Genomic DNA, 24,481 nt, shown 5'->3' with positions numbered 1-24,481 from the left:
TATGTCCTCTTTGTTGATTTTACAGAGGTGGAGGGAGAGTTTAATATATGGAACTATGAAATAGGGCAGTTATGAGAAGGTGTGTGCTTGGTAAAAGATAAATGAGCGTATGACATCACTTTGTAATGATGTGGACATTTAGGGAACACCAGAAAACACTTTTACAGCCATGGCACCACATGTAACAGTAAGAGACAGTAAAACAAGAAATATCAAGGCCATTGTGATCTTTTCAGTGCTGTAAGGTTGCTTACATATTTTGTTACAAAGAACATGCAACTCTTAAAAATAAAACTGTATTTTCATTTGATGCTTTTACATGGATTCTAATGGTAATCTTACTGAAATGATACCTTCTGTGTAAGAGTTTAATTCCTGTATTTTTTTCAAATGAAAATGAGACCTAGTTGAGCATGGTAAGCTAAATCACTGCAGCCCCATCTTACATATGCCTGTTTGCCTACATGTACTTACTTAATAAAAGACAGGTGGATTTTTTGCTTTTAAAAAGCATACAGTTAAATCCTTTTGAAAATATATCAGAAATAGCAAAACCGTCTGTACTTCTCATTTGTATGAAAAAGGTAACATAGCAGAAATGCACATCTCTGGTCAGATATGGCACTGTGCCCATTTTCCTAGTCTGAATGTTGTACAGAGCATATCGCAACTGGAGGTTTGTAATTCCAGATATCTGAGGTTTCCAGTTCCATTTACAGAATGTATCCAAGCAGACTTAAGTATCTGATAGCTGGTTTCTTTAAAAACCAGCTAAGTGCTTTCTCCGGTATATGTGAATATAACTTAAATATTGTTAGATGCCCATAAGGACATTCTAATGATGGGTGCTTAAAAAGAGAGGGAGAGAGAAAAAAATCCTTTAAATGTTAGACTGAAATTCAAACAAGCAGTATTTAAGAGAACTGAGTATTACAGTTTAGTACTCAGAATGTGATACTTCTTTACAAACAAATTAGTGAAAAGCCATGGTCCCTACTTTGGAAATATATACACTTTAAGATACAGGATGATAGGGAAGACGGAACATGGTGCAAGGCAAAGGGATGGCAAACAAGAGTTACAAATAAAAGATGTTTGGTGGGTCTGTAAATGTTTCTTATTGGTCCCTTGAAAGTCTTATACCAAGAAGTGTGGCATTTTCCCCCCTCACATGTGGTTAAGGGAATTGATGGTCTTGAGGGCAATATGGGAAAAGAAAGGGAGATGGCGGGGATTGACAGAGTATGAGAGAGACTGAAGGTGAAAGGGTTGGATAATGTATGGTGAGGAGGAAAACTGATAAGTGATAGGGTAAAATGGGGGCACAGACACATTTAGCTGAGATACGTGGCTTGGCAAAATGAGCTGGGAAGGAATAGATGTCTGTGCAGGCCTAGCACTAAATGCCCTGTGGTTCTAGTATGGACTGCAGCAGTGATGGCCGGACCTCATTACTTTTATTGCTCTGTGGGGAGAATCTGCAGGGAAGGGCAGACAGTCTTAACCCACTTCTGGGTCCTGGTGGAGGCTGCCTTTAATTAGTGTTATGTGGTTTAAGTGTGTGCGTGCATATTGTTAGGGGGCTTATTCCTTCACCCACTTACTTCCCTGGTCCTTCTCGCATGAACAGAGAGCAACAATACCCAAAGTCCAAAGGTGCAAACAATTCGATGTTTATTGGGGTGAACTTCCAGCAAGCATGATTCCAGTTTCCTTCCTTAGTATCCTCCTTCCCAGCTCTGACACCACAGAGCCTTACGCCTGTGTCCCTGTTCCCATTCCTACCCTTAGCCAAACATGATTCTAACTTCCTTACTCCCATTCCCTGTTCCCATTTCCCCCTTTAGCAAAACATGATTCCAATTTTCTTACCCCCATTCCCTGTTCCCATCTCCCTTACCCACATGCCCATGCCCACCCCCACCCACACCCAGTCACTTCCTCATTGACTACAGATTATATAGTAAAACTTGAGTTCTGCTTAGCTGTACCTTAACCAATCATTTTCCTGAAATTTAACTAACCAATCCTAACATATTGTAACATGATTATGTAACCAATTATATCCCACCACCTTAATTAGTTTACACCCAGCAAAATTAATTTTACAGCAGACAGGAACAATCACAGGACCAGACAGAGATTATACAGACAAACAATAGCAAAGTGGAAACTATAATGACAAGACAATACAGAAGTGAGGGTTTCACATCCCAGCTATTGATAAGTGAGTTCTTGCCAGACAGGATGCTATCAAACTAAGTTTCCTTTTACTTTTCTAGGCACTTCCCTTTCTCTGGAGGTGATAGGAACTATCAGGACAGGATTGTATTCCTAACAGCCGAATAGCACCGTATTTCAGTGTGACTAGTTTGGAATGTGAGGATGTGACCGTTCGCTTCCCAGCTTATGGCTGCCTCTGCTGCTTAGCCAAAGGCCTTAGCCTAAGAACAGGGCCTCAGACTGTCACAGTAAGAGAAGGCCCTTACACCAGCAGACAGTGATTTTGATTCTTTCTTTTATATCTCTATCACTAGCCAAGTGATAAGAATACACCTAAATTCTTAAAGTACAGGCCTTTGCAGACAGGCCTGAATATCTATATCCTAACACATATTTTCACTCAGACTGATCATCTTTACTTTATGTACCTACCTGTCTTACAGACTTGGTTTAACAGGATGGGATAACTGGGATCTCAGTCTTTTGAGATGCTCACAAGATGACACTCCTGATCTGCCAAAAGAACATGCAAGTGGCTATCGTGTGGTTATTTGTTTTCAGTGAAAGTATTCAGTCATTGAGGCAACCCGTGAATTGCATTTCTGTATGTTCACAAATATTTTTTCGTAAAGAAGAGAAACTGCTCGAGTGCGGAAGTGGGAGTCAAAAAAGTCAAGTGCTCAATTCTAATCCTGGCTCTGACAATGACTTGCTCTGTTACTTTGGGCAAGTCATTTAGTATCTGTTTCCCCATCTGAAAAATGGGGAAAACACAAACATCATCGACCCTCCTGACTCTTCTGAGAAATATTTTTTTTCAGTGCTTTGTAAATAAAGAACCAAGAATTGAAAATAAGTAGTTCATTTTAAAAGACAATATCTCTTGTTAAGCAGCATGGGTTGCATTACTGTATATTGTAAAACCTTCATTTTATGTGTCAACTTATTGCTCATTAACTGGACTATGGCTAGATTCAGGTGTAGCACATTCAGGCATCCTGCAAGTTCACCTCAGTCCTGACATGCAACCCTAGTGTTTTTCCTGTCTTAGACTGATGGCAGTCACTCCACATTACACTAATTTTTATAGAGATATTTATCCTTTAGACAAATGGGAGGGGGCTCTTAAGATATTGTCCAACTTCCTTTTGTTTGCGACCTTACAAGATTTCACTGAAGTATCTGGAAGTAGAAGTCAGCTAGTGCATTTAAACCATGCTATCGCCCAACCTTTATTTGACTTAAAGAACCACATATATTTTTGAGTATGAATCCTTCTTTAAAGGTGCCACAGGACTCTTTGCCGCTTTTACAGATCCAGACTAACACGGCTACCCCTCTGCTTCTTCAAAGAGCTTCACCTTTTGCTGATCAATTCCAGTTTTATGACTCCCCATATCCTAGGATGTGTGTCTTGTTTAAATGAACAGTTTATTATTTTATCAGTGTCTAGTTGGTCTGGGCACCAGAGATAGTGACTCCACTGTCTGACTTATATACTGAAGTCATTGACTTTTTCCTAAAATATAAACTTCTTATACTTACTGAGAGACCTGGACTCTTCTTCTTCAATGTAAAATGACTATTAAAAATAAAGGAGTATTAGACATTTTAAAGTAGTGAACTTGCAGAAGGGAGCATAAAAATCAGTGACTTTATGTGGAATTTTTAAAATTTATATCAAATATACTTATTTAAAAACTATTTAATATTAAATTTTAAATTGACAACCAATTTGGAGGCATAAAGTCAATATACGATAATCTGTTAAAATAATTTAAATTAAAAAAAATAATATTAAGCAATACATGTTTGTTGCCAAGTTTTAAAGGAAGTCCAACTGCTGAACTGGTGGGTGGAAGTCATTTGCTAAGCATCTGGAACCAGAGTTTGTTGAAGTGCTAAATCAGCTTTTGACAGCAGTTGCCTCTTCTGCAGGTAGGGAGAGAATATTTTCTTTTCTTCTGTGTATTCAGCTAGTTCAATGACTAGTTCTTTCAGAGTTAAGAAACTAATTGGGATGTTGAAAGTGCAGGAAAGTTTTGTTTTCCTCTTCCAATCTATAAATAAAAACTACATGTGAGAAGATGAAATTTACTAGTTCTAAAGACCATCTTGAAGATGGTCACCAGAAACAATCAATTCAGTTCATGAACCTCAGATAATACAACTGTTTAATAAATCAGTTAGCTTTCAAGGCAAAACAAGTTTTGATAAACTTTCTCTTATGTATCCAGCACATTTAAGGTAGCTTTACTTAATTAAAAAATTTTAAATGCATTTTTAATTGAATTTGAATTTCCATCCAGTTAGAGCTTGACAAGTAAAAAAATCAGTCTAGGATATGGAAAATGGTGTATGATGCATTTCTTAACATAATAAAATAAGAATTAAGAATCTGAATAAATGTAAGTTGAGCGCTATAAGTGCATATCTTTTTGGTTAGCAAAAAGAAGTACAAAATTTAGTATAAAAGAGATAGTGGCCATTAAAGACATGTTGATTTGCAGCGATCAGTAAGAATCATCATTTCTTTAGGAAAATAACTAAAAAGTACAAATGCAAAACAAGATTAAAACCAGTGATCTAAATCATGATTAAAATGGTGGTTTAAATCACTGAGATTTAAACCAAGCCATCCTGTTTGGCAGATGGTACTCTTGCTTTTCTAGAAAATAAGTTATATTAAGCTTTTGAGTTATAGTAAGCATCATGTGTTTTTAAAATATACATGGTAGGTCTGCAGTGCACTCTACAATACTAATATTGTAAAAATGAATCACTGTCTAAATGTTACAAATGTGTGGGTAATAACATAACTGGAATATTATTTCCTGGGGTACATATGAACACCTCACTTTTTAGAGGTCCTGGAAGCTTCCAGGTAGTACTCAAAAAAATATTTGAGATGATGAAAATCCAGTGAGACAAGGTGAACTGGGACCCCACTAGCAAGCCTGTCAGCCAAGATTATCACTAGAAAAATACCTGCAGCATATTAGTAAGAGCAAAAATGTACATTGTGTAATCCAGAATTGGACTTGGGTGTTAACTGCAGGATGGTTCATGCCTCTTCTGGAAGAGAAATGGGACTGGTGTCTTCTTAGCTAGTGCTGATGTGCAGTGCTAAATCTGTGAATATTTATTCTCATATTAAACTTCCTACACAAACTACAGTATTTTTGTTAAGCATCAGAATTAAAACATGCTAATGTTGAATGGCAATACAATGAATATTTCAGAGGAGGTTTACAAATTTTAATATATTTAAGGCAACTGAATATATGAATTATATTTATGAAGGCCTGGGCATAGCAGTTTTGCTGTAAATATTAAAGGAAATTTACTGGTCTGTGCACATATGATTTAATGCTAATAAAAGCAAATATTTAAAATGCCTTTAAAAGGTCGATTAAATCTTTCACTGTGTGTAGTGTATCATTTGTAGTTTGGGTTTTCATCAAATAGCTGTTTTTTTATTTGTTCTCTTCAAAAACAAAAGTAAAAATACATTCTGACAGTGTCTAGTTACCGGAACTCTGAGGGGTCTGCGATATTACAAGTGATGTTCGTAGGGGATTAAATTTGATTCCCTAGTGTTGGGACAGCTGTTAATACATGCCCTCGATCCACTAGTGTAGAAGACTAAAGTAATTCAATAATGCCAGTGATGTCATGCCTGATTCATTGATATAGGATATGATTATGAATCATGCATGAAAAGCAAAATACCTGAAAAAATAGATGGGCAATTAAAAGTATAATCTTCAGAATGTGAATTGTTATAGTTGAGTGAAAATGTTGCTATTAATACATGATTTAAATTGCTAAAGATGTCTCGAGTTAACTCTGATACTTACACACTATAATTTTTGACATTTTTTCATAGTGGCCCTTTTCAGTTATGCCTCAAAAAGTTTAAGTTTAAGATAATTTAGTTTTCATGAAAAGTTTCATAATTGGACTGATAAGTTATGATTATACTGCATACAATTTTTATTAAAATTTAAAGTTCAGTTTATAAAGCTGGATCACATCTTAGTCAATCAAGTGAGTTTTCAGTACTTGAGACTTTGTTTTAAAGAATTAAATCCTTTTAGATGTTTTTGTTAATGTTTTTAGTAGTGCATTAACTTCAAAAATTTTTACATGCTGAAAATTAAAAAAAAAAAAAAAAATTATCTGCCTGATCATTGTAGTGTTTCTGTTTTATTCTGGGAGCCTCTCTCCTCCAAAAAGATGGTTAATGGCCCACATGCCGTCTAGCTCCTGGATTTTACCCAGAAGGTGGGGTTTGGTCACATGATGGGATTTTGATGTGAGCTTCTGTTCAGTAAGGCTACATGTCAGATCACCAGAGCATACTTAATCTTTTGCATTTCAGCAGTGCCAGACCATGCACATTTCTAAGCAGGAAACTGATATTTTCTATCTAGAAAAACAATTGTAATTATGAGGAAGCTTGCTTGGAAAATCCCGTGGACATGTTTTCAGACATCCGGAGGTCACCTATAAATCATTTGTGCTTTCCTGACCAAATTAAGCTTAATTGTGTTAAGCAAGTGGTTTAAAATACCACACCTTTTTTCTTGATGTCTTTTATATTTGTGTGTGCCATAGAACAGTTTTAGGCTTGCATGATCATTTTTTATTCTACAGGATGGGAAGGAAACAAGTAATTATTGAATAGTGGAGGAGTAACAATCAGCTAAGTATTTGTCCTTTTAAAAAAAAAAGTGGGGGGAAAAAAGGTAAAAATTTGCTTGGATGTGCTTCACCCATTCATCAGTGATCAGTTTTATAAAGTGGTAGTGCTTAGGAGGATGGCACAGGGTCAGAGATCCTTGGAGTAAATACAAGGCTGTAATTCACTAGAACAGCTTTGCTGATCACGTGTGGCTCACAAAGAACACAAGAGCTCCCAGTGTGAATTCAGAACCTCATATCTGGCCACTACAGAGCCATCTTCTACAGTGTATGAAATACAGTACAAAAATTACTTGAAATATTCCTGCTCAATTAGCAAATGAATGGATTTCAGAAATTATTTCAGTATTGTCAGTGAAAATCTTCTGTATTAAGATCAAAAGTCAGATATACTTTTGGTTTTTCTTAAGGCTTTGATTTGTTAGTTTTAACAGTACTGTAGAATTCATAACCCTTGTTGAGTCTTTATGTAAGCTCTCAGCGCACACCCTGTTTCACTCATATTCTCAAAGTATTTATCTTGAGCTGACCGTGCTTGCTCTTAGCCCAGAATGAGGGGTTTTTTTTCAAAAGTTTGTGAAAAATACACTCATCTGTTTGAATTATGTGAGCATGAAAAAGACACCTGACTTTCTGTGCTCAAGAGTAACTCAAACAGTTGTACAGAAAGTCTTAGAAATTGGCATTTGGCTGTTTCTTCAGGAGAAATCAGTCTGAGCTATGATATAATTTTAAAAATATTTTCTCACTTAGCTCTGAGTCCATACCTGTGCCTTGAACAGGGATCAAAACCAGCAGCAAGTGAAGATGTGAGCTAACCCCACTTAGTGAGTTTATCTTAATGTCAGCATTAAAAGAGATGACTTTTTCTTCTTTTAATCAATTTTCCCAAACAAACAAAGGTTTCTAAATGTAAAAGTTAAGGTGCACATGTGATGCATGACCAGAAAGGGTTAAACATCCTACAGGATAAATGAGTCAAATTCAGCCCTTAAAGACATATGGGGAGATAATGTTTGTGTTTTTGTGTATTTACATATCTATTGGTAGAGGTCAACAACGTAATCAAACAGTCCCTGTCCATGCTTATTCTGTTAGTTCAGAGATCAAAAGGACATCTTAACTTTTAAATGAACTGTAAACATAGGATATTGCTGTATTCACCCCTCTGAAATATATAGCAAATCATCTGCGAATGGTGGAAAAACAGGCAATTGCCTGTGGATAATTGTGTGGATAGTTACCGGTGATGCTTAGGAAATGGGTCCCCTTCAAAGTACCTATTGTTCGCTGAAGGACTCCAAGCTGTCACAAGAAGGCCTGAAACTGTATAAAGATGTTTGGGTTCCAATCCTTTTTATCTCAGATCTGCTTGAGGCTTCATGCAGGGGAAGCCTAAGCCATAAGGACTGAGATCTCAGTCGTGACTGGACCGCCCTGAATATAAACATTGGACTATAACCTATGAACTATTTCTGAAAGAACTCTTTTTTGGCTACAAAGCTCACCATCTCGGCTATGAATTTGAATCTCAAGAATTGTACTCAAGTCTATATGTGTACTGATCTTTTAACCAATACCCTCTCTTTTCTTTTCTAATAAATTTTAGTTTAGTTAATAAGAATTGGCTGTAAGCATATATTTAGGTAAGATCTGGAATATTCATTAACCTGGGAGGTAATGTGTCCGATCCCTTGGGATTGGTAGAACTTTATATGATTAAGATTTTTTAGTAATCCTCATCATATTTGACTTGGGTAACTGGGTGGAGGCCTGAGGCTGGGTCACTGTTGTTGGCTTCTGGATAACCAGTGAGGTACTATTGAAGCTGTTTTGTGCTGGCTTGGTAAATCTAAGTATTGGAATATCCACCAGCTTTGGGGATTGTCTGCCACATTCTTTGCAGTTCCCCCTAATTGAATGATCTCAGTTGGCTCCCCTGGGACTCCGGTCACAGCACATGTTATCAATTCACCCAATTTCTTATTGTCCATTAACTGGTTTAAAAACATATCTGATCGGTGCAACGTGAGTGATTTTAGTTTCTGTGGTAACTTTTAGTATTTGAAGACTCTGTGCCCTTAGCAAATTGTATAAACACTTTTTTGCTTAATTAAGATCTTTTTTTAAAAGGAATATTTATGAAAAATCTCTTTTGTAAAAACTAGAACGGCGTCTTTAAAAATTAATATATAATTCTGCTTATTTCTCTTAATTCAAATTACATATTTTGGTTTCTAGATCCATACTTACAAATGCTGTTTTTCCCTGTGTGACTTACAAGTATTTATACATCGGTTTGCCTTTTGGAGCTATTCTAACCTAGCACGTGTGTGTTGTGTTTAATAAAAATGTGCATCTTAAGAAAAATTCTTCATGCTAATTTTCTGCTAATTTAAATGGACTCAAAATAACCAAAGGAATCAGACCACTTGTGGATGAGTTAACAATTTTAATCTTCCTATAATCACCATATCAGTCACCTGTGATAGATGGAGACATCAAATGGGAACAACAAATTTGAGTGCTGCAAGCATGTTTCCTTTAATGGGGGGGGGGGGTGGCGGGGGGAAATGTGTGAATTCAACGAGTATAGTCAAGGGCTAAAGTAAGGTGGGAGAGCAGAAAAGCAGGGGGAGAATTTCCTCCTCCTCCTCCCTGGTTGTGGAGAAACCATGCTTCTCTACAACTTCCCCTGCTCCCTTCCTCACTTGGAATGGTGAGTGCTCTCCCTCCTAACTCAGGGTTGTCTAGTGGGGAATTTATTGCCAAATGGGGAATTTATTGCCAAAGAGCTAGCACACTTTTAAGTTCACATCCTAGCTTACTGTGCACTAACTTCCCATGTAGACAAGTCCTTAGTCTACATTAACCACTGTGTACAGTAGTTAATTTGTTTTAGTGATGGTGAGCTTTTTCTCTTCCCCTTCCACCTCCCCATCCTCCCCCCATTGAAGATCTTGAATTGAGCCTTTTGTTTTTGTCCAGCCAAGCATAGCTATGTGGGATCTTACTAAAGATTTAGTTCTTTATTAGGAAATCTGAGACCTTATAAAGATCTTCTGCCTTCTCCCTGTCAGAAATCCATGGGAAATAAGATGAATGAAGATGTGCACAAAAGCTTCCTCTTCTGGGAAAATGTTGCAGTACGTGCCTGAATGGTGCTAGTTCAGAAGAGTTGGGAGAGTCTATTGACCTGCTTGAAGGAGAAGAGCCTTTGCTGTAATTCTGTGTATTTTTCATAGCCGTGTCAAATCAAGTCCAGTAAATTAGTAATGTAGCAAGTGTAAAGTGGTAGGTTAAGGTGGTAGAATGAAAGCATTTTCAGACACCAGGTTTTTCTAACAGTGAGTAAATGTTTTCAATTCCTCTACAGTCTACTGGAAAGTTAACCATCTGTGCTATTTATACAAGGTGTATTTCTGTAGTTTAACCAGGAAAGACTTATTTTACTAGTTGGCTTTGCTAATGGTAGTGTACTTTAGATTTCCACCACATAAATAATCAAATGCAATTTCAGCAACTATTTTTACACTTCTATTTAAATTACATTACTATTTAAGTCCTCAGAAAGATCTATAGGAGGTGGAAAGCAAGAGGGCTTAAAAAAATCCACTTACTTCCAAGAAGTGCCTAGTATTTTGTTTTGACATGAAGTAACAAGGAAGAGATATATAGCCTCATACTTTGTATGTCATGAGAGCCACACAACTTTCAGAATAAATTTATGTATGTTTTGTGGAAGTTATATTGGACAGAAAATACTCGGACCTTTCCATTCAGAGAGATCAGTTTTCTATGTGCAAGGTTTATAGAAATGGCATACTTGTTGGTTTTCCTTAGAGTTGTCAGGATTGTCTTCCCTGATTGTACTAGATAACTCTTTATGGGGTTCAAATCAGTGGTGAGCTGGAGCCGGTTCGCACCGGTTCGCTAGAACCAGTTAAATTTTAAATCCGCGAGGGACAACCAGTTCTAAAAGGGCTTCTAAATTTAACTGGCCAACTCCCTGGGTGCTCCAGGGCTGGAGCACCCAGGTGGAAAGTTTGGTGGGTGCAGAGCACCCACCAGCAGCTCCCCGCCCCAGCTCACCTCCGCTTCGCTTCCACCTCCTCCCCTGAAGGCGCTGCCCCGCTCTGCTTCTCCGCCCCCCCAGGCTTCCTGTGAATCATCTGTTCGCGCGGGAAGCCAGGGTGGGCTGAGAAGCAGGCAGCAGCTTCGCACTCAGGCCCAGGGAGGCGGAGGTGACCTGGAGCGGGGGGGGGGCGCGAGGAGGGCTGCCCGCGCTGCAGCAGGTAACCCAGGGCGGGGGTGCACAGGGGAACCGCTCCCCGCCCCAGCTCACCTCCGCCACCCTGGGCCTGAGCGGGAAGCTGCCACCTGCTTCTCAGCCCTCCCTGGCTTCCTGCCGAACAGCTGATTCGCGGGGAGCGGGGCAGCATGTTCAGGGCAGAGCGGAGGTGAGGTGAGCTGGGGCCAGGTGCGGGGCGGGGAGTTGCCGGTGGGTGCTCTGCACCCAGAAAATTTTCCCCGTGGGTGCTCCAGCCCTGGAGCACCCCTGGAGTCAGCACCTAAGGCACCACTTTTGATGTGATCAGTAGGGGGAGCAGCCGCTCCCCCGCCCCTAGGAGCCAGAGGGACCTGCTGGATGCTTCCTGGGAGCTGCCCCAGGTAAGCACTGCTGGGACTCCCCACCTCGCCCCCCCCGGCATGTCCCTCTGGCTCTTAGGGGTGGGGTGGGCACCCACTACAGTGGCCCACGAGACCCTCCTGCCCAGTTCTGGGGGCAGTCAGGGGACAGAGGAGGGGGGTGGATGGGGCAAGGGTCCGGGGGAGGGGAGACATCAAGGAATGCAAGGGGTTGGATGGGGCAGGAGTCCCGGGGGGCAGGGATGGGCAACGATCCCCTCGTGGGGTGAGGAGGGAACTGGTGGTTAAGATTTTGGCAGTTCATCACTGGTTCAGATGTATATTGGGAGCTTTTTCAGAACTAAACTGAAAGAGTGAGGATACTGACTGTTCAACAAAGACTTAGTTTCTCTAAAGATATCATTAGGCGTGTTTAGAATTGTGTGTTAAGAAACAAGTGTTTAAAATATCATCCTGAAAATGCCCTTTCAGTTGCTCATCTTTCAGTCCATTGTGATGTCATAATTCCTCTAGTTTGTTAATAAAATTCCTGAATGGAGATTAATTTCTAATGTAACATAGTAGACATGCTAAGGTTTTCAGTCTTTAATACATAATTGACAGAAATTAGGGCACAAACCCAAGTGTTTTTACATTCCTGGTCACTGTAAGGCGGAATCTTGTTGTATTGATCAGGAAGATGCGAGTTATTTCTGTAATTATTTGTGCTTTTTTTTTCCTTGAAAATCTTGTCCATCTGGTTGCTTTCATGTTTTTAAATGACAAGACATGCTGCTGCATTAGACTGTCTCATTTGTCATTTAAATAAATGTCACAAGTGACACAGTTGTCAAGTTAAAATTCTGTTCTGTGCAGCTTGCTTGCCATACGGGGGTGTTTAATAATTAGACGTAGGAGTGGTTGCTTTTGGCAGTATTTAATAGGAAATGTGAGTGAAGGTCCTATGGCAGAAAAGGAGTACTTGTGGCACCTTAGAGACTAACCAATTTATTTGAGCATAAGCTTTCTTGAGCTACAGCTCTTAGTCTCTAAGGTGCCACAAGTACTCCTTTTCTTCTCTTTATCATGTGAGGATTTGAGGTGAGGGGCATGAGAACATATTTTTGTTGAATTGCCACTTTGAATACCTGTTTCAAGTGCCACATGGTGAGTCTTTAAAAGCAAAACAGCTTAGCTTTCTTCGGTAATATCAAATAACCAGTATTGTGCCAGAATATCTGGGCTTTTCAGCATGTATTCTTTTGTCTTCAGACTCACTTCCTGCTGTAGCATTTTTCTATTCAGCTGTTGTATTGTCTTTTTAAAGTCTGTTTTAATTGCTAGAAGGAGGTATCTTAGTGTTTAGCTGGTGCTGTATTTAAGGTACAATCTACAGAACTGAAGCAGGAGGGAAGAAAATGGGAATGTCATTAGCAGAAAACCATATGAAGATGCAGACAGGCTTTGGCATGAGGAATTCTTGTGAATCCATACCCTCTCTGTGGAAAATGCAAAGAAATCCCACTTCTCCATCATAGTGACCTGTAAATTACGCCCTGCTGAATTGTTTTTGAACCTGGTTTACTTTATTCCAGGATGCCTGCACTCAGCTACAGAATTTAGCACTTTTCACTGTGAAGAATAGAATCATAGAATCATAGAATATCAGGGTTGGAAGGGACCCCAGAAGGTCATCTAGTCCAACCCCCTGCTTGAAGCAGGACCAATTCCCAGTTAAATCATCCCAACCAGGGCTTTGTCAAGCCTGACCTTAAAAACCTCTAAGGAAGGAGATTCTACCACCTCCCTAGGTAACGCATTCCAGTGTTTCACCACCCTCCTAGTGAAAAAGTTTTTCCTAATATCCAATCTAAACCTCCCCCACTGCAACTTGAGACCATTACTCCTCGTTCTGTCATCTGCTACCATTGAGAACAGTCTAGAGCCATCCTCTTTGGAACCCCCTTTCAGGTAGTTGAAAGCAGCTATCAAATCCCCCCTCATTTCTCTCTTCTGCAGGCTAAACAATCCCAGCTCCCTCAGCCTCTCCTCATAAGTCATGTGTTCTAGACTGTTAGGATATAGATATTCAGGCCTGTCTGCAAAGGCCTGTACTTTAAGAATTTAGGAGTATTCTTATCACTTGGCTAGTTCCAGAGGTATAAAAGAAAGAATCAAAACCACTGTCTGCCAGTGTAAGGGCCTTCTCTTACTGTGACAGATTGAGGCCCTGTTCTTAGGCTCAGGCCTTTGGCTAAGCAGCAGAGGCAGCCATAAACTGGGAAGCGAACAGTCACATCCTCACATTCCAAACTAGTCACATTGAAATAAGGTGCTATTGGGCTGTTAGGCACTATCAGGACAGGATTGTATTCCTGTCACCTCCAGAGAAAGGGAAGTGCCTAGAAAATGTAAAAGGAAACTTAGTTTGATAGCATCCTGTCTGGCAAGAACTCACTTATCAATAGCTGGGATGTGAAATCCTCACTTCTGTATTGTCTTGTCATTATAGTTCCCACTTTGCTGTTGTTTGTCTGTTAATCTCTGTCTGGTTTTGTGATTGTTCCTGTCTGCTGTATAATTAATTTTGCTGGGTGTAAACTAATTAATACTCAGCCTACTTCTGTGGAAAAAATCACCCACATCTCAGATTGCTTCTCTGGAAATCAGGAGCATAAAAATGACAAATCTGAATTCAGCCTATTCGTAGAGAAGGATATCCTAGAAACCCTTAAAGACATCCTCTGTGACCCTGATCCATGCCCTTTTCCTCCCTGTGTGTGCCCACAAAAACAGGATCATAAACTAGCCAGTACTTAAGAAACCATTGTTAAATGTGGCCACTCTCTCCAAATACTGCCTAATACTGTACTGAACTTCCCGCTTATAAGCAAACTAATTGAGAAGCTTGTCTGGCCATATCCTGACCCCTTTCAGTCAGGTTTCAGTACAAGACATTGAACAGAGAGGGCACTGATGGATGAACTCCCCTTGGCCATGTGCATCACACTCCTATTGTTGAACTTCTCCACAACATTTGACATGACTGCAATTTTATTTTAATATCTCGATTCTCTGTCCTCAGAGATTTTTTTCTTTCTGAGCACCCCCCCACCCCCAACATGCTATAAAAACTACACAGCCCACCTGTGCCACAATAACTGGTTTTCTGCATATAAAAGCCAGGGCCGGTGTTGGGGTAGCAAGCAGGGCAATTGCCTGTTGCCCCATGCCCCAGGGGCCGCTCTGAAGCTGGGATTTGGCTCCAGCCCACGGTGGCAGAGTTCAGGGCCCAGAGCTTAAGACCCATATGATGGGGCTTCAGCTTTCTGTCTTGGGCCCCAGTGAGTCTAATGTTGGCCTTGCTTGGCGGACCCCCTGAAATCTTCTTGAGGCCCCCCCCTAGGGGATCTCGGACCCCTGGTTGAGAACCACTGCTCTGAGCCAGGTGGGGTAAGTGGTCGCAAGAGTTCTCTGCTGAAGACCTTTCAACAGCTTGAGGGAAGAGGATCCCAAGATGCTTTCCCCATGTTTTGGGGGCCTAAAAGTCTACCACTGGATAAAGAGGCTCTCCTATGCTGAAAGTCTTTAGCTTCTGCCAAAAGAGGGGGTGAGGAGAGTTTGACAGTCTTAACTCTGTTTTTTTGTGGAGAAGGGTTGGAATGGCTGGCGGGCTTTTTTCCCCTGTTCAGCTCTGCGAAGTTATCCTGCTTCCTGTCTTTTATGAGGAGGAGTTCTTTGCAGAAGTGGGACCCTACCCATTCCACAGAAGGATGACTGACTTCATGCTGAGCCAACAATCACTGTAGTCCTGCTTGTGTAGACTTGGCTCTAAAAACCTCACCAGTCAGTAGCTCTCCAGTGGGCAGGGTTCTTGAAGCCCTGCTTATATTTTGTTGAATTTGTTCTAAGCTAGAGGAAACCATGCCCCAAGGGGGAAAGGCTGAGTGGAGTTTCCTTTAGCAGAAACTGGCTCAGTTTGGAGTAGAATTTTGTGTTTGTGTTCTGCAGAAACCCAAAACTTACCCCACTCTGGTAAATGAAAAGCCAGATATCAAAAGCATGTTTTCTACATACTTTTTAAAATGCATTAGGGAATATTTTATGAGGCCACATGAGATCTGTTGTTTTGGTGTAGACATTGAAAACTAAAGAACAGATAATGTGTGTGCACTGGAATGGTCCAGTGATTAGGGCACTGGAGTAGAACTTGGGAGACCTGCCTTCAAGTTCCTGCTCTGCCACAGACTTCCTGCATGATCTTGAGCAAGTCACTTAGTTTCTCTGTGCCTCAGTTCCTCATCTGTACAATGGGGATAATGACATTTCCCTGCCTCACAGGCATGTTGTGAGGATAAATACACTAAAGATTGCGAGGCACTCATACTATATGATGGGTGTGTGTGTAAGTACAGGATGATAGTTTTTGAAAATGATACTCTCAAATACTCGAAACTAGCAATGGAAGGTGTACTCATTCTGCCTGATTTCTAATCTGTACTGATATCATGTCTTCAGAAGTTCAGTTTATATTGCTTTTTGGAAGGAAAAGAGTGCAAGGAGCGTGGAGAGAGAGGGAGATTCTAATGGGAAACTGGTGTGTCTCTGACTGATGTCACTTTAGCTTTAACTGTCTTTTTAAAAAAAAAAAAAACACACCCTGCATCACCTTTGGAAAAATAAGATCTGCCTAAATTTCAGTAAAGATTAAAATTAGTTCAGTGTGCACAAAGTCTGCCTGCCTCTTCTTGAAACAAATCCAAATACTAGATTAACACCCCTAATTTATTGCCAGACCTATTACTGTGAGAATGGCCAGTTAGGGGCCCACTTGCCTGAAGAATTCCCTGTGGTAGGAAGTAGGCTGTATGGTACATTTCCTACTGGCCCAGAGATAGAAGACATAGTTACTCAGTGACTTTTGGCAGATGGAGGGATCATTTCAAAAGGCTTCTGCCAAATACATTGACTCATTGAGCCATAAATTGCAATAGTTTTAAAGTTTAATCTTTTATTGACAAATTTCCTCCTTGTGATGTATTTCCTTTTAAAATTTCTCCCCCAGTTTCTCCACCAAAAAATGCCACAGCTGTATGGTAGCTTCTAAGTACACTTTGTGCAGATTTATTCCACATTACTTCAAGTGAGTACAGTTTTACTTGTGGTTTTACTGGCACTACCAGAAGGTTAATGGCAAATTCAACTTCGAAGTTGACAAAAGCTTGCTACCTAAATGGTTTTCCACCATTTTTTTTGTATGTGGACTCCCTTAATAAATTAAAAAAAAAAAAAAAAAAGTCAGACCTCTTTGGAAATCTTATATAGTCTGTGGACCCTCAGGGTTCCAGGACCACAGGTTGAAAATCACTGACCTAAAATATTTGACACCATTCCTTTAATTCTTCACATTAGTACAATTTGGGATTAAAAGTAAAGATGTTATTGTAGAAACATGACTGCATGTCCTAGTAGGCCAGAGAAATTGGTCCATACAAAAGCCAGCCTTATCACTAAAGTGTGATGGAGGGTTTTAGAACTCAGATGATTCCACCTTTGACACTCTGGATCCAGATAGGAAAGGGTTAAAACCAAGGTAGCTTTGCAACACCTTATTGCATTCCACACCTTTTTTTTTTAAGGTTTCTGCCATACTTTAAGATAAATGAGGAAGAAAACCTCCATTTCTACGAAGTTTGATAAGCTCCTACCAAGAAGTCACTTGATATTAATTTCAGGTTAAATTTCTGCCTTGCAAACAAACACCAAAGTAGAGCTTATCCATGTGCATACTAAAAAATTTTCAAAGCTGTACCTGATTACTCAGTTTTTCCAAATGAATGGCTTTACAAGGTCTGAACCAGATCTGAAAATTCTTTTTAAATTGTTCTTTTATCTGTTTCCAGAATAGTATTTAGGCGAGTGATGTGTATCTAAAGCGATCTGAAGTGTGCTGTCAGTTAGGGAATGGTACTTCTAATTTTTTCTATATAAAAATAAACCTTGAGATCAGACTGATTTTGTTCAGACTGTTGTGTCTCTTTTCTTTTCAACCAAGACATGGTTCAACTTCATGTTCCTCACTGCGAAAAGCAAACAGGAACTTGATCTGCTCTTTAATCTGAGGGAAGTATCAAGTGTTCCCTTGGTCAGAGCTCAGGACATGTGAAGCACGGGTCGTCTGTTTGTTTTTCTTTCTTAATAAAAGCTGTCGTGTCTCTTAAAGTATACATGAAAAGAGGCATATTTACATGCATTACATTCTCAGAGATATTAAGAAGCTAATCAACCTGAGTACACAAAACTTTGGGATCAGAGTAAAGCTTTCTAGAATGAAAAGATAAGTTTTGGGTTTTTTTTTTATCTACTCAGCAAAACGTTAAAAATGTTTTATGGGTGGAAACTGATAACTATGTGGCCAAATTAGTCAAGGCTTGGTTTGTTTCTACTTGAGTAGGTTAGCAGGTGTAACTAAATATAGATCCGTCACTCAAACACACTTCTGCACTACTTACTCTCTTTTTTACCTGTTCTGATTTTCTTACTCATGTGGCTCTCTTTTTACTTTCAATTAGAAGAAAAGACGCGCCAAGCAGACATAACATTGTAATGCAAAAATTATTATTCTGGTCTATTAGATTTCTCTCTTTATCTGAGATAGGGAAGAAAAGTCAAGGTGCATTTGTAGCAGTATGCAAAAAATAGTAATAGTGCACTCTGTTGCCTTGCTGACTGGCTGATGATGTGGTATAAATTGCCTGTCTTTTACAGGCAAAGGGCCGGGGACAGGAGCAAGAATGGAAACCTCTTCCCTTACTATTTGTAGCAAAAACTTTCCAGGTGGGTCATAGATTTTGGAAGGCAAGTTATTACATTAAGCACTCTGCATAACATCTTTTTATTTCATAAATGTCATTGTTAGGACAAAGGTTTCAAGGCTGTCAATTTTTGTATAAACTAACCCTATTCTTCAATGAGACAAAGGCTGCCAAATAAAATCTGGGGATTTTTGTTTGTTTTTTGGAAAAAGGAGCAGGTTATTCTGACCAGCTTCTCATTCTCTGCACTGCAAAACTGAGCACTATGTGGTGAATCAGTCTGGCCTGTTGTTGAGAGCTAAAAAGTGATTTCTCATTGTTTAAAACTTATGCTGAGCACTCCTGTCTACAGTCATCACCTAGTTAATGCAGCTAGTGTTGAATTTCACTGTGACTTCAGTGGATCCTCTTCATTTACTGTCACTGTTCGGAATTTGATAGCAGTTGTATATAGTCTCACTCCTTGTCTTGTCCCATCTGGAATTCCAGAACAGACATGCACAATTATTAGTGGGATGCAGGACGGTTTGGACATCTGAGCTACAAAAGAGGGAGGTATTGATGCTTAGCTAATCGTAGTCCTGATAAGGTAAATTGTTCAAATACATTCCCTTCTCTCTTGTTCTATAGCTCTATGATGTGCCAAGCCTTTTGTCATTGACTTTGTTGCTCCTGTCTTTCTAGCAATGTTACCATAGAACTTAGAAATAGAGGCTTTTGTAATTTACTAGAATCATAGAATATCAGGGTTGGAAGGGACCCCTGAAGGTCATCTAGTCCAACCCCCTGCTTGAAGCAGGACCAATTCCCAGTTAAATCATCCCAGCCAGGGCTTTGTCAAGCCTGACCTTAAAAACCTCTAAGGAAGGAGATTCTACCACCTCCCTAGGTAACGCATTCCAGTGTTTCACCACCCTCTTAGTGAAAAAGTTTTTCCTAATATCCAATCTAAACCTCCCCCACTGCAACTTGAGACCATTACTCCTCGTTCTGTCATCTGCTACCATTGAGAACAGTCTAGAGCCATCCTCTCTGGAACCCCCTTTCAGGTAGTTGAAAGCAGCTATCAAATCCCCCCTCATTCTTCTCTTCTGCAGGCTAAACAATCCCAGCTCCCTCAGCCTCTCCTCATAAGTCATGTGTTCTAGACCCCTAATCATTTTTGTTGCCCTTCGCTGGACTCTCTCCAATTTATCCACATCCTTCTTGTAGTGTGGGGCCCAAAACTAGACACAGTACTCCAGATGAGGCCTCACCAATGTTGAATAGAGGGGAACGATCACGTCCCTCGATCTGCTCGCTATGCCCCTACTTATACATCCCAAAATGCCATTGGCCTTCTTGGCAACAAGGGCACACTGCTGACTCATATCTAATTTACTAAGAGGAGGTCAGTTTGGATGTTCCAAACCTAGTTAATTCTTCCCCTCATGGACTGTTGTCACCTTTCGGTGTATTTGTGTATCATCTTTGACACTCAAGCAAGTGAGCGTGTACTGTTTTCTTGGTAGCTGTGTGAAAACTTTTGTAGTACTTTAAGAAACCATCTGTGGCAAATGTTCACATGCTACTACGTTTGGATTGATGTGTCTCATTTATATTGCTGAAGGAACTGAGTGCCCAACTGCTCTGTACATAGTAACCTTCAACTCAGCATAGCACTTCATCGTGTTTTTAATGGTGAGGGAGGGTGTTTCACTTGTCTTTTTGTTCAAGTTTTGGTGCCTAGATTATGCAATGATGGGTGCATTTAAATGTATGAAATATTAACGACCAGCTGATAGATATCCATAAAGGATCTAGTACAATACACTTAGCTAATAATGGCCAGTTGCTATGAGACGTGGGGTTTTTTTTAGAACAGGGTTTGTTGGTATGGCTTCATTCAGGCATTTGAATCTCTGCCCCTTTCCCTACACCTGACACAAGGAGAGCAGAGCACCCTGTGCCTTCAACAGGGCTACTGAAGCAGTGACAGGGAAAACCAAAATGTATGATGTATAAACTGGAGTTTTCCTTCCACAACAAGTTGCTGTTTCTGAAATGACTGTACAGGGCTACCAAGTGTTGTACACAAGGTGTGGCTTGAGTTTTTTCTCCCTGACATGTCCATGTCTTGTTTCCTTTCATTGTAGCCCTTCTGGAATAGCCTATATCCACTAGGCATATGGATATTTAGCAGGCTTTCCTGTTCACTTAACCTTTTGTGGACACCAGGACCTAATGTGAAGCCATAACTGCAGAATTAAACTTAGTTACTACTCTTTCTTCTCCTCTTCCTTTCTCCTTGCTGCCTGGCAGAAAAATGGGTGAGGCAGAGGAGGCAGTGGATCCACTGGCTGTTGCAGTGATCTGCCTGAGGGTGGGGGAGAGAAGGAAAAGATGGTGAGCGTACTGAAGGAAGAAAGGAGTATTGGAGGAGGGGAAACAAACTACCCTTTTTTCCCAAGGAGATATGTCCCTCCTCTTTTTCCTTCTCCTCCCTATAGGAGTTCACTCATTTTTCCTGCAAGAAATGTCCTTCAAGAAGCTCCCAAAACTCAGCATCTATGACTATAGGTGTCTACAGTCAAGCCACGCAGAATGTCTGTATTAAAACGATAAAGGCGTGCATTTAGTTTAATATTTAAAATTGAAGCAGTAACTCAGGCTCTGCTTCCCCAAAGAGGGGAAAAGCCACTTTCTTGGTTGGGAATTGACATTTCAAGACACTAAACTAATGCTTGTTTCTTGTCCTTCAGATCCCTATAGTTCGCTGAGTCCACCATGCTTTACTGAGGAGGATCGATTCAGTCTGGAAGCTCTCCGCACGATCCACAAGCAAATGGATGATGACAAGGATGGTGGTATTGAAGTAGATGAAAGCGATGAGGTAGGTGGAGGCCTCAATTGTTTCCATTTGATATATTTTTGTCTCAATTTAAAATACACTAGAAATAGTACCTTTGAAGTAAAACTTCTCAGTGACATGATTTGAAAATGAAGCTTGTTTCTAGAGTTGTGTAACAAGGGTTGTCATCCTTTATATTGGCCCATTATAAAGGAAGTAAGAGGAACAGTAACGTTGTCCATATAATGTTAGGCATGAGGATGGGGGAAAAAATCATGTTAGGCAAATGATCTCAATCCTGCTTGTGATAAAGTCCATGGGAGTTGACTGGGCCCCAAAAGGATTTAAAAAAAAAAATCTTATTTTTATGTTTCTAAATTGTTGTTGATGCATAGAAACTTATAAAGGACACTAAGTATTTTCCTTTTCTGCCTACCTCACTTACTTCCTCATGGAGTGAATCCCAGGAAGTAAAGAATGCTACTCTCCTGTTCATCTAAGGTCAATTCCAGTTGCTTCATCCTGTGGAATGATGTCTCTGACCCCTTACATAGAGGGGTATGAGAAGATGTCTTGTTTTCTTTTCTTAACACCAAATTCCCAATATGTCTTTACTTCCATGTTTGTGTATGGGTGGGAAAGAAACCACTCTTGTTTCATGGCAGGCTACCAAGGCCTGGTCATAGTTGACACAAGCAGTTCGTTGTCCATATCACTCTCCATTCCTGTGTGGCTTCAAGGGCTTGATGGCCTGAGAGTCCAACATTGGAACAGACTTGATGAACCCATATAATAGGGTATCTGCCTCTGGGCGGCCTCCACTTCTGCCAACCGAGAATTTTATCCAGGATGTTGCAAGCTGCCCAGAGAATGGTTTTTGCCACAGTGTTTAGTGGCATTCTCATGACGTCCAAAAAGCGTAAGATGCCATCTTCGAACAATGGCCCCAGCAGTCTGTAGACTGGAGCGACCGTTAACATCTGAATTACAAATTAAGTCATTCCACTTTATGCTCATCTTAACTGGCAACCCTGTATTCCTTTTCTTAACTCCTGAGGACATAATTGCCCATGACAATTATTTAAGTTTAAAATGATAAAATTTAGAATTAATAGTTTTTGAAACATTTCTTGATTCATATGAATATGAGGAATAAGGAATATGAGTATAAGGAATGTCCTGGTACCTGAATCCAGGACTTTCATTTCACAAAGGCATGGAGTACAAGGGAAGGAATAGTCTATTTCGTACCATTATATGTAGCCAAAGTTTTTTTTATATTATAATATACATTTAATTATATTGTAATGTGTTGGTCTGTAAACCAGAACACTGGTGGCACACTGAGACTTCTAAAATACATTCCAATACTGTTGGGATTCATTCCTGACTTCCATTGTGCTTGTGATATGTAAAGCTGCAGAAAAATAAAGGAAATACAGACATATTTATTGGTGGGGAAACAGCAGAATCTTCTGCATCATAGATAATCAAGCCAACCGTTCTGGGAACCAATGGAGAATTTTCAATGTTCCAAGATTCACAAATTCAAAGAATTTTCCATAGAAGTGTCAAACCAAACCATAGCAGCTGCTCTGTTATTGTTGTTGGAGTGATAAGTGTAGAAAATACACATGAGGTCTCCCCAGAACTATGCAGGATAAAGAACAGTGCATGATGGTCATGATAGATAGGCTACGGGAACGTGAAGTGAAACTCTCTACACAGAAGTGAAACTTACTATACACTGAGTGCTGTCAACTACACAGAGCAAGCTGAAAATGCATTTTTTTCCTTTTTATTTCAGTAATCTAAGATGTTACTTGTAACTACAGTAAGGGCAGAACAGAGTCTTATTTTTAACCATTTTTGTGTGTGAACATGAGACTGGATAAAATACACCTGTGCAAATATTTACTAGCACAACCAGTTTCTTCTGTGAGATGTTAATATGTTGAGCAGAAGACTGGGAAAAAGTTCTTTGTAAAATAATATATGTACAAGGAAGTTGAATCAAAATTGTAACAAAGTAAATAAAAACGTATAGATCAGTGGATTTGTTTGTGGCAGTGAGAAGCTATAAAATCTGGTCAACTGCTCCCAGCTTAATTTATAGAAATATTTATAGTTTTTGAACTTTAGTCATTCACTTGACTCCATTGAAATTGCAGTAGATTGCCTGTTTGAAATTCTTTAGCCACACTGGCTGTGTTGAAGACATAACTAGGGCCCTACCAAATTCAGTCCATTTTGGTCAATTTCACGGTCGTAGTATTTTTAAAATAGTCAGTTTCATGATTTCAGCTATTTAAACCTGAAATTTAATCAGTGTAATAATAATTAATAAATTAATAAATAATTAATAAATGTAATAATAATTAATAATTAATAAATCAGTGTAATAATTTTAGGGAGAAGTTGTGGGAGACGGGGGTCACAAGGTCATTGTGTGGGGGGCTGCAGTACTGCTACCCTTCTGCACTGCTGGTGGTGGCAGTGCTGCCTTCAGAGCTGAGCAGCTGGAGGGTGGTGGCCGGGAGACCAGCTCGGAAGGCAGCGCCACGGCTAGCAGCAGCGTAGAAGTAAGGATGGCCTGGTATGGTATTGCCACCCTTGCTTCTGCGCTGCTGCTGGCGGGGCACTGCCTTCCGAGCTGGGCGCCTGGCCAGCAGCCACCGTTCTCCAGCCACCCAGATCTGAAGGCAGCGCGGAAGTAAGGGTTGCAATACTGTGACGCCTCTCCCCCTTCCACTAAAATAACCTTGTGATTTCCTCCCACCCCTCCCGCAACTCCCTTTTGGGTCAGGCCCCCAAATTTGAGAAACACTGGTCTCCACTGTGAAATCTGTGTAGTACAAGGTAAAAGCACACAAAAGACCCGATTTCATGGTCTGTGACGCATTTTTCATGGCCGTGAATTTAGTAGGGCCCTACTCATAACCCTTTTCTCTTTAACACTTCCTGTTGTGTGGAAGCATATGTATTGATGTTTGTAGAACATAGCCACGTCAGAGCTATATTTGATTGAAAGCTGCCAGGCTGCGCACAAGGGATTTGACTAAACAGCAGAACGATAGATTATATTCTGGTTCATGCTGCATGGTTTCTGCTTACAAAAAAGCCTCCTCAAAGGGCAATAAGTGTGTTTTATTTTGTTATAAAAAGCTACTGTAAGTTATCAGGAAGTGGAAAATTTAATACTGAATAGTAATTTTCTCCTAGTTCACGTTCCATGGGTAATCAGAGAAATTAACAAAGTTAGTTTTTCACCAAGAAA

General features: G+C 40.0%; 1 protein-coding gene across 2 annotated transcripts in view; it reads left to right on the top strand.

The window, feature by feature from the left end:
- The window catches only part of STIM2 (stromal interaction molecule 2), a 149,467-nt gene that overhangs the window by 48,804 nt on the left and 76,182 nt on the right, over positions 1 to 24,481 (top strand). For both annotated transcript variants that reach the window (XM_077815770.1, XM_077815771.1), the window contains exon 2: positions 21,116 to 21,246. In XM_077815770.1, coding sequence (XP_077671896.1) covers positions 21,116 to 21,246 — 131 coding nt within the window. The remainder of the gene's footprint in view (positions 1 to 21,115; positions 21,247 to 24,481) is intronic.

The sequence above is a fragment of the Eretmochelys imbricata genome, chromosome 4 (assembly GCF_965152235.1).
Source record: "Eretmochelys imbricata isolate rEreImb1 chromosome 4, rEreImb1.hap1, whole genome shotgun sequence".
Taxonomy (NCBI): domain Eukaryota; kingdom Metazoa; phylum Chordata; order Testudines; family Cheloniidae; genus Eretmochelys; species Eretmochelys imbricata.
This window is presented reverse-complemented; position numbering and strand designations above follow the sequence as displayed.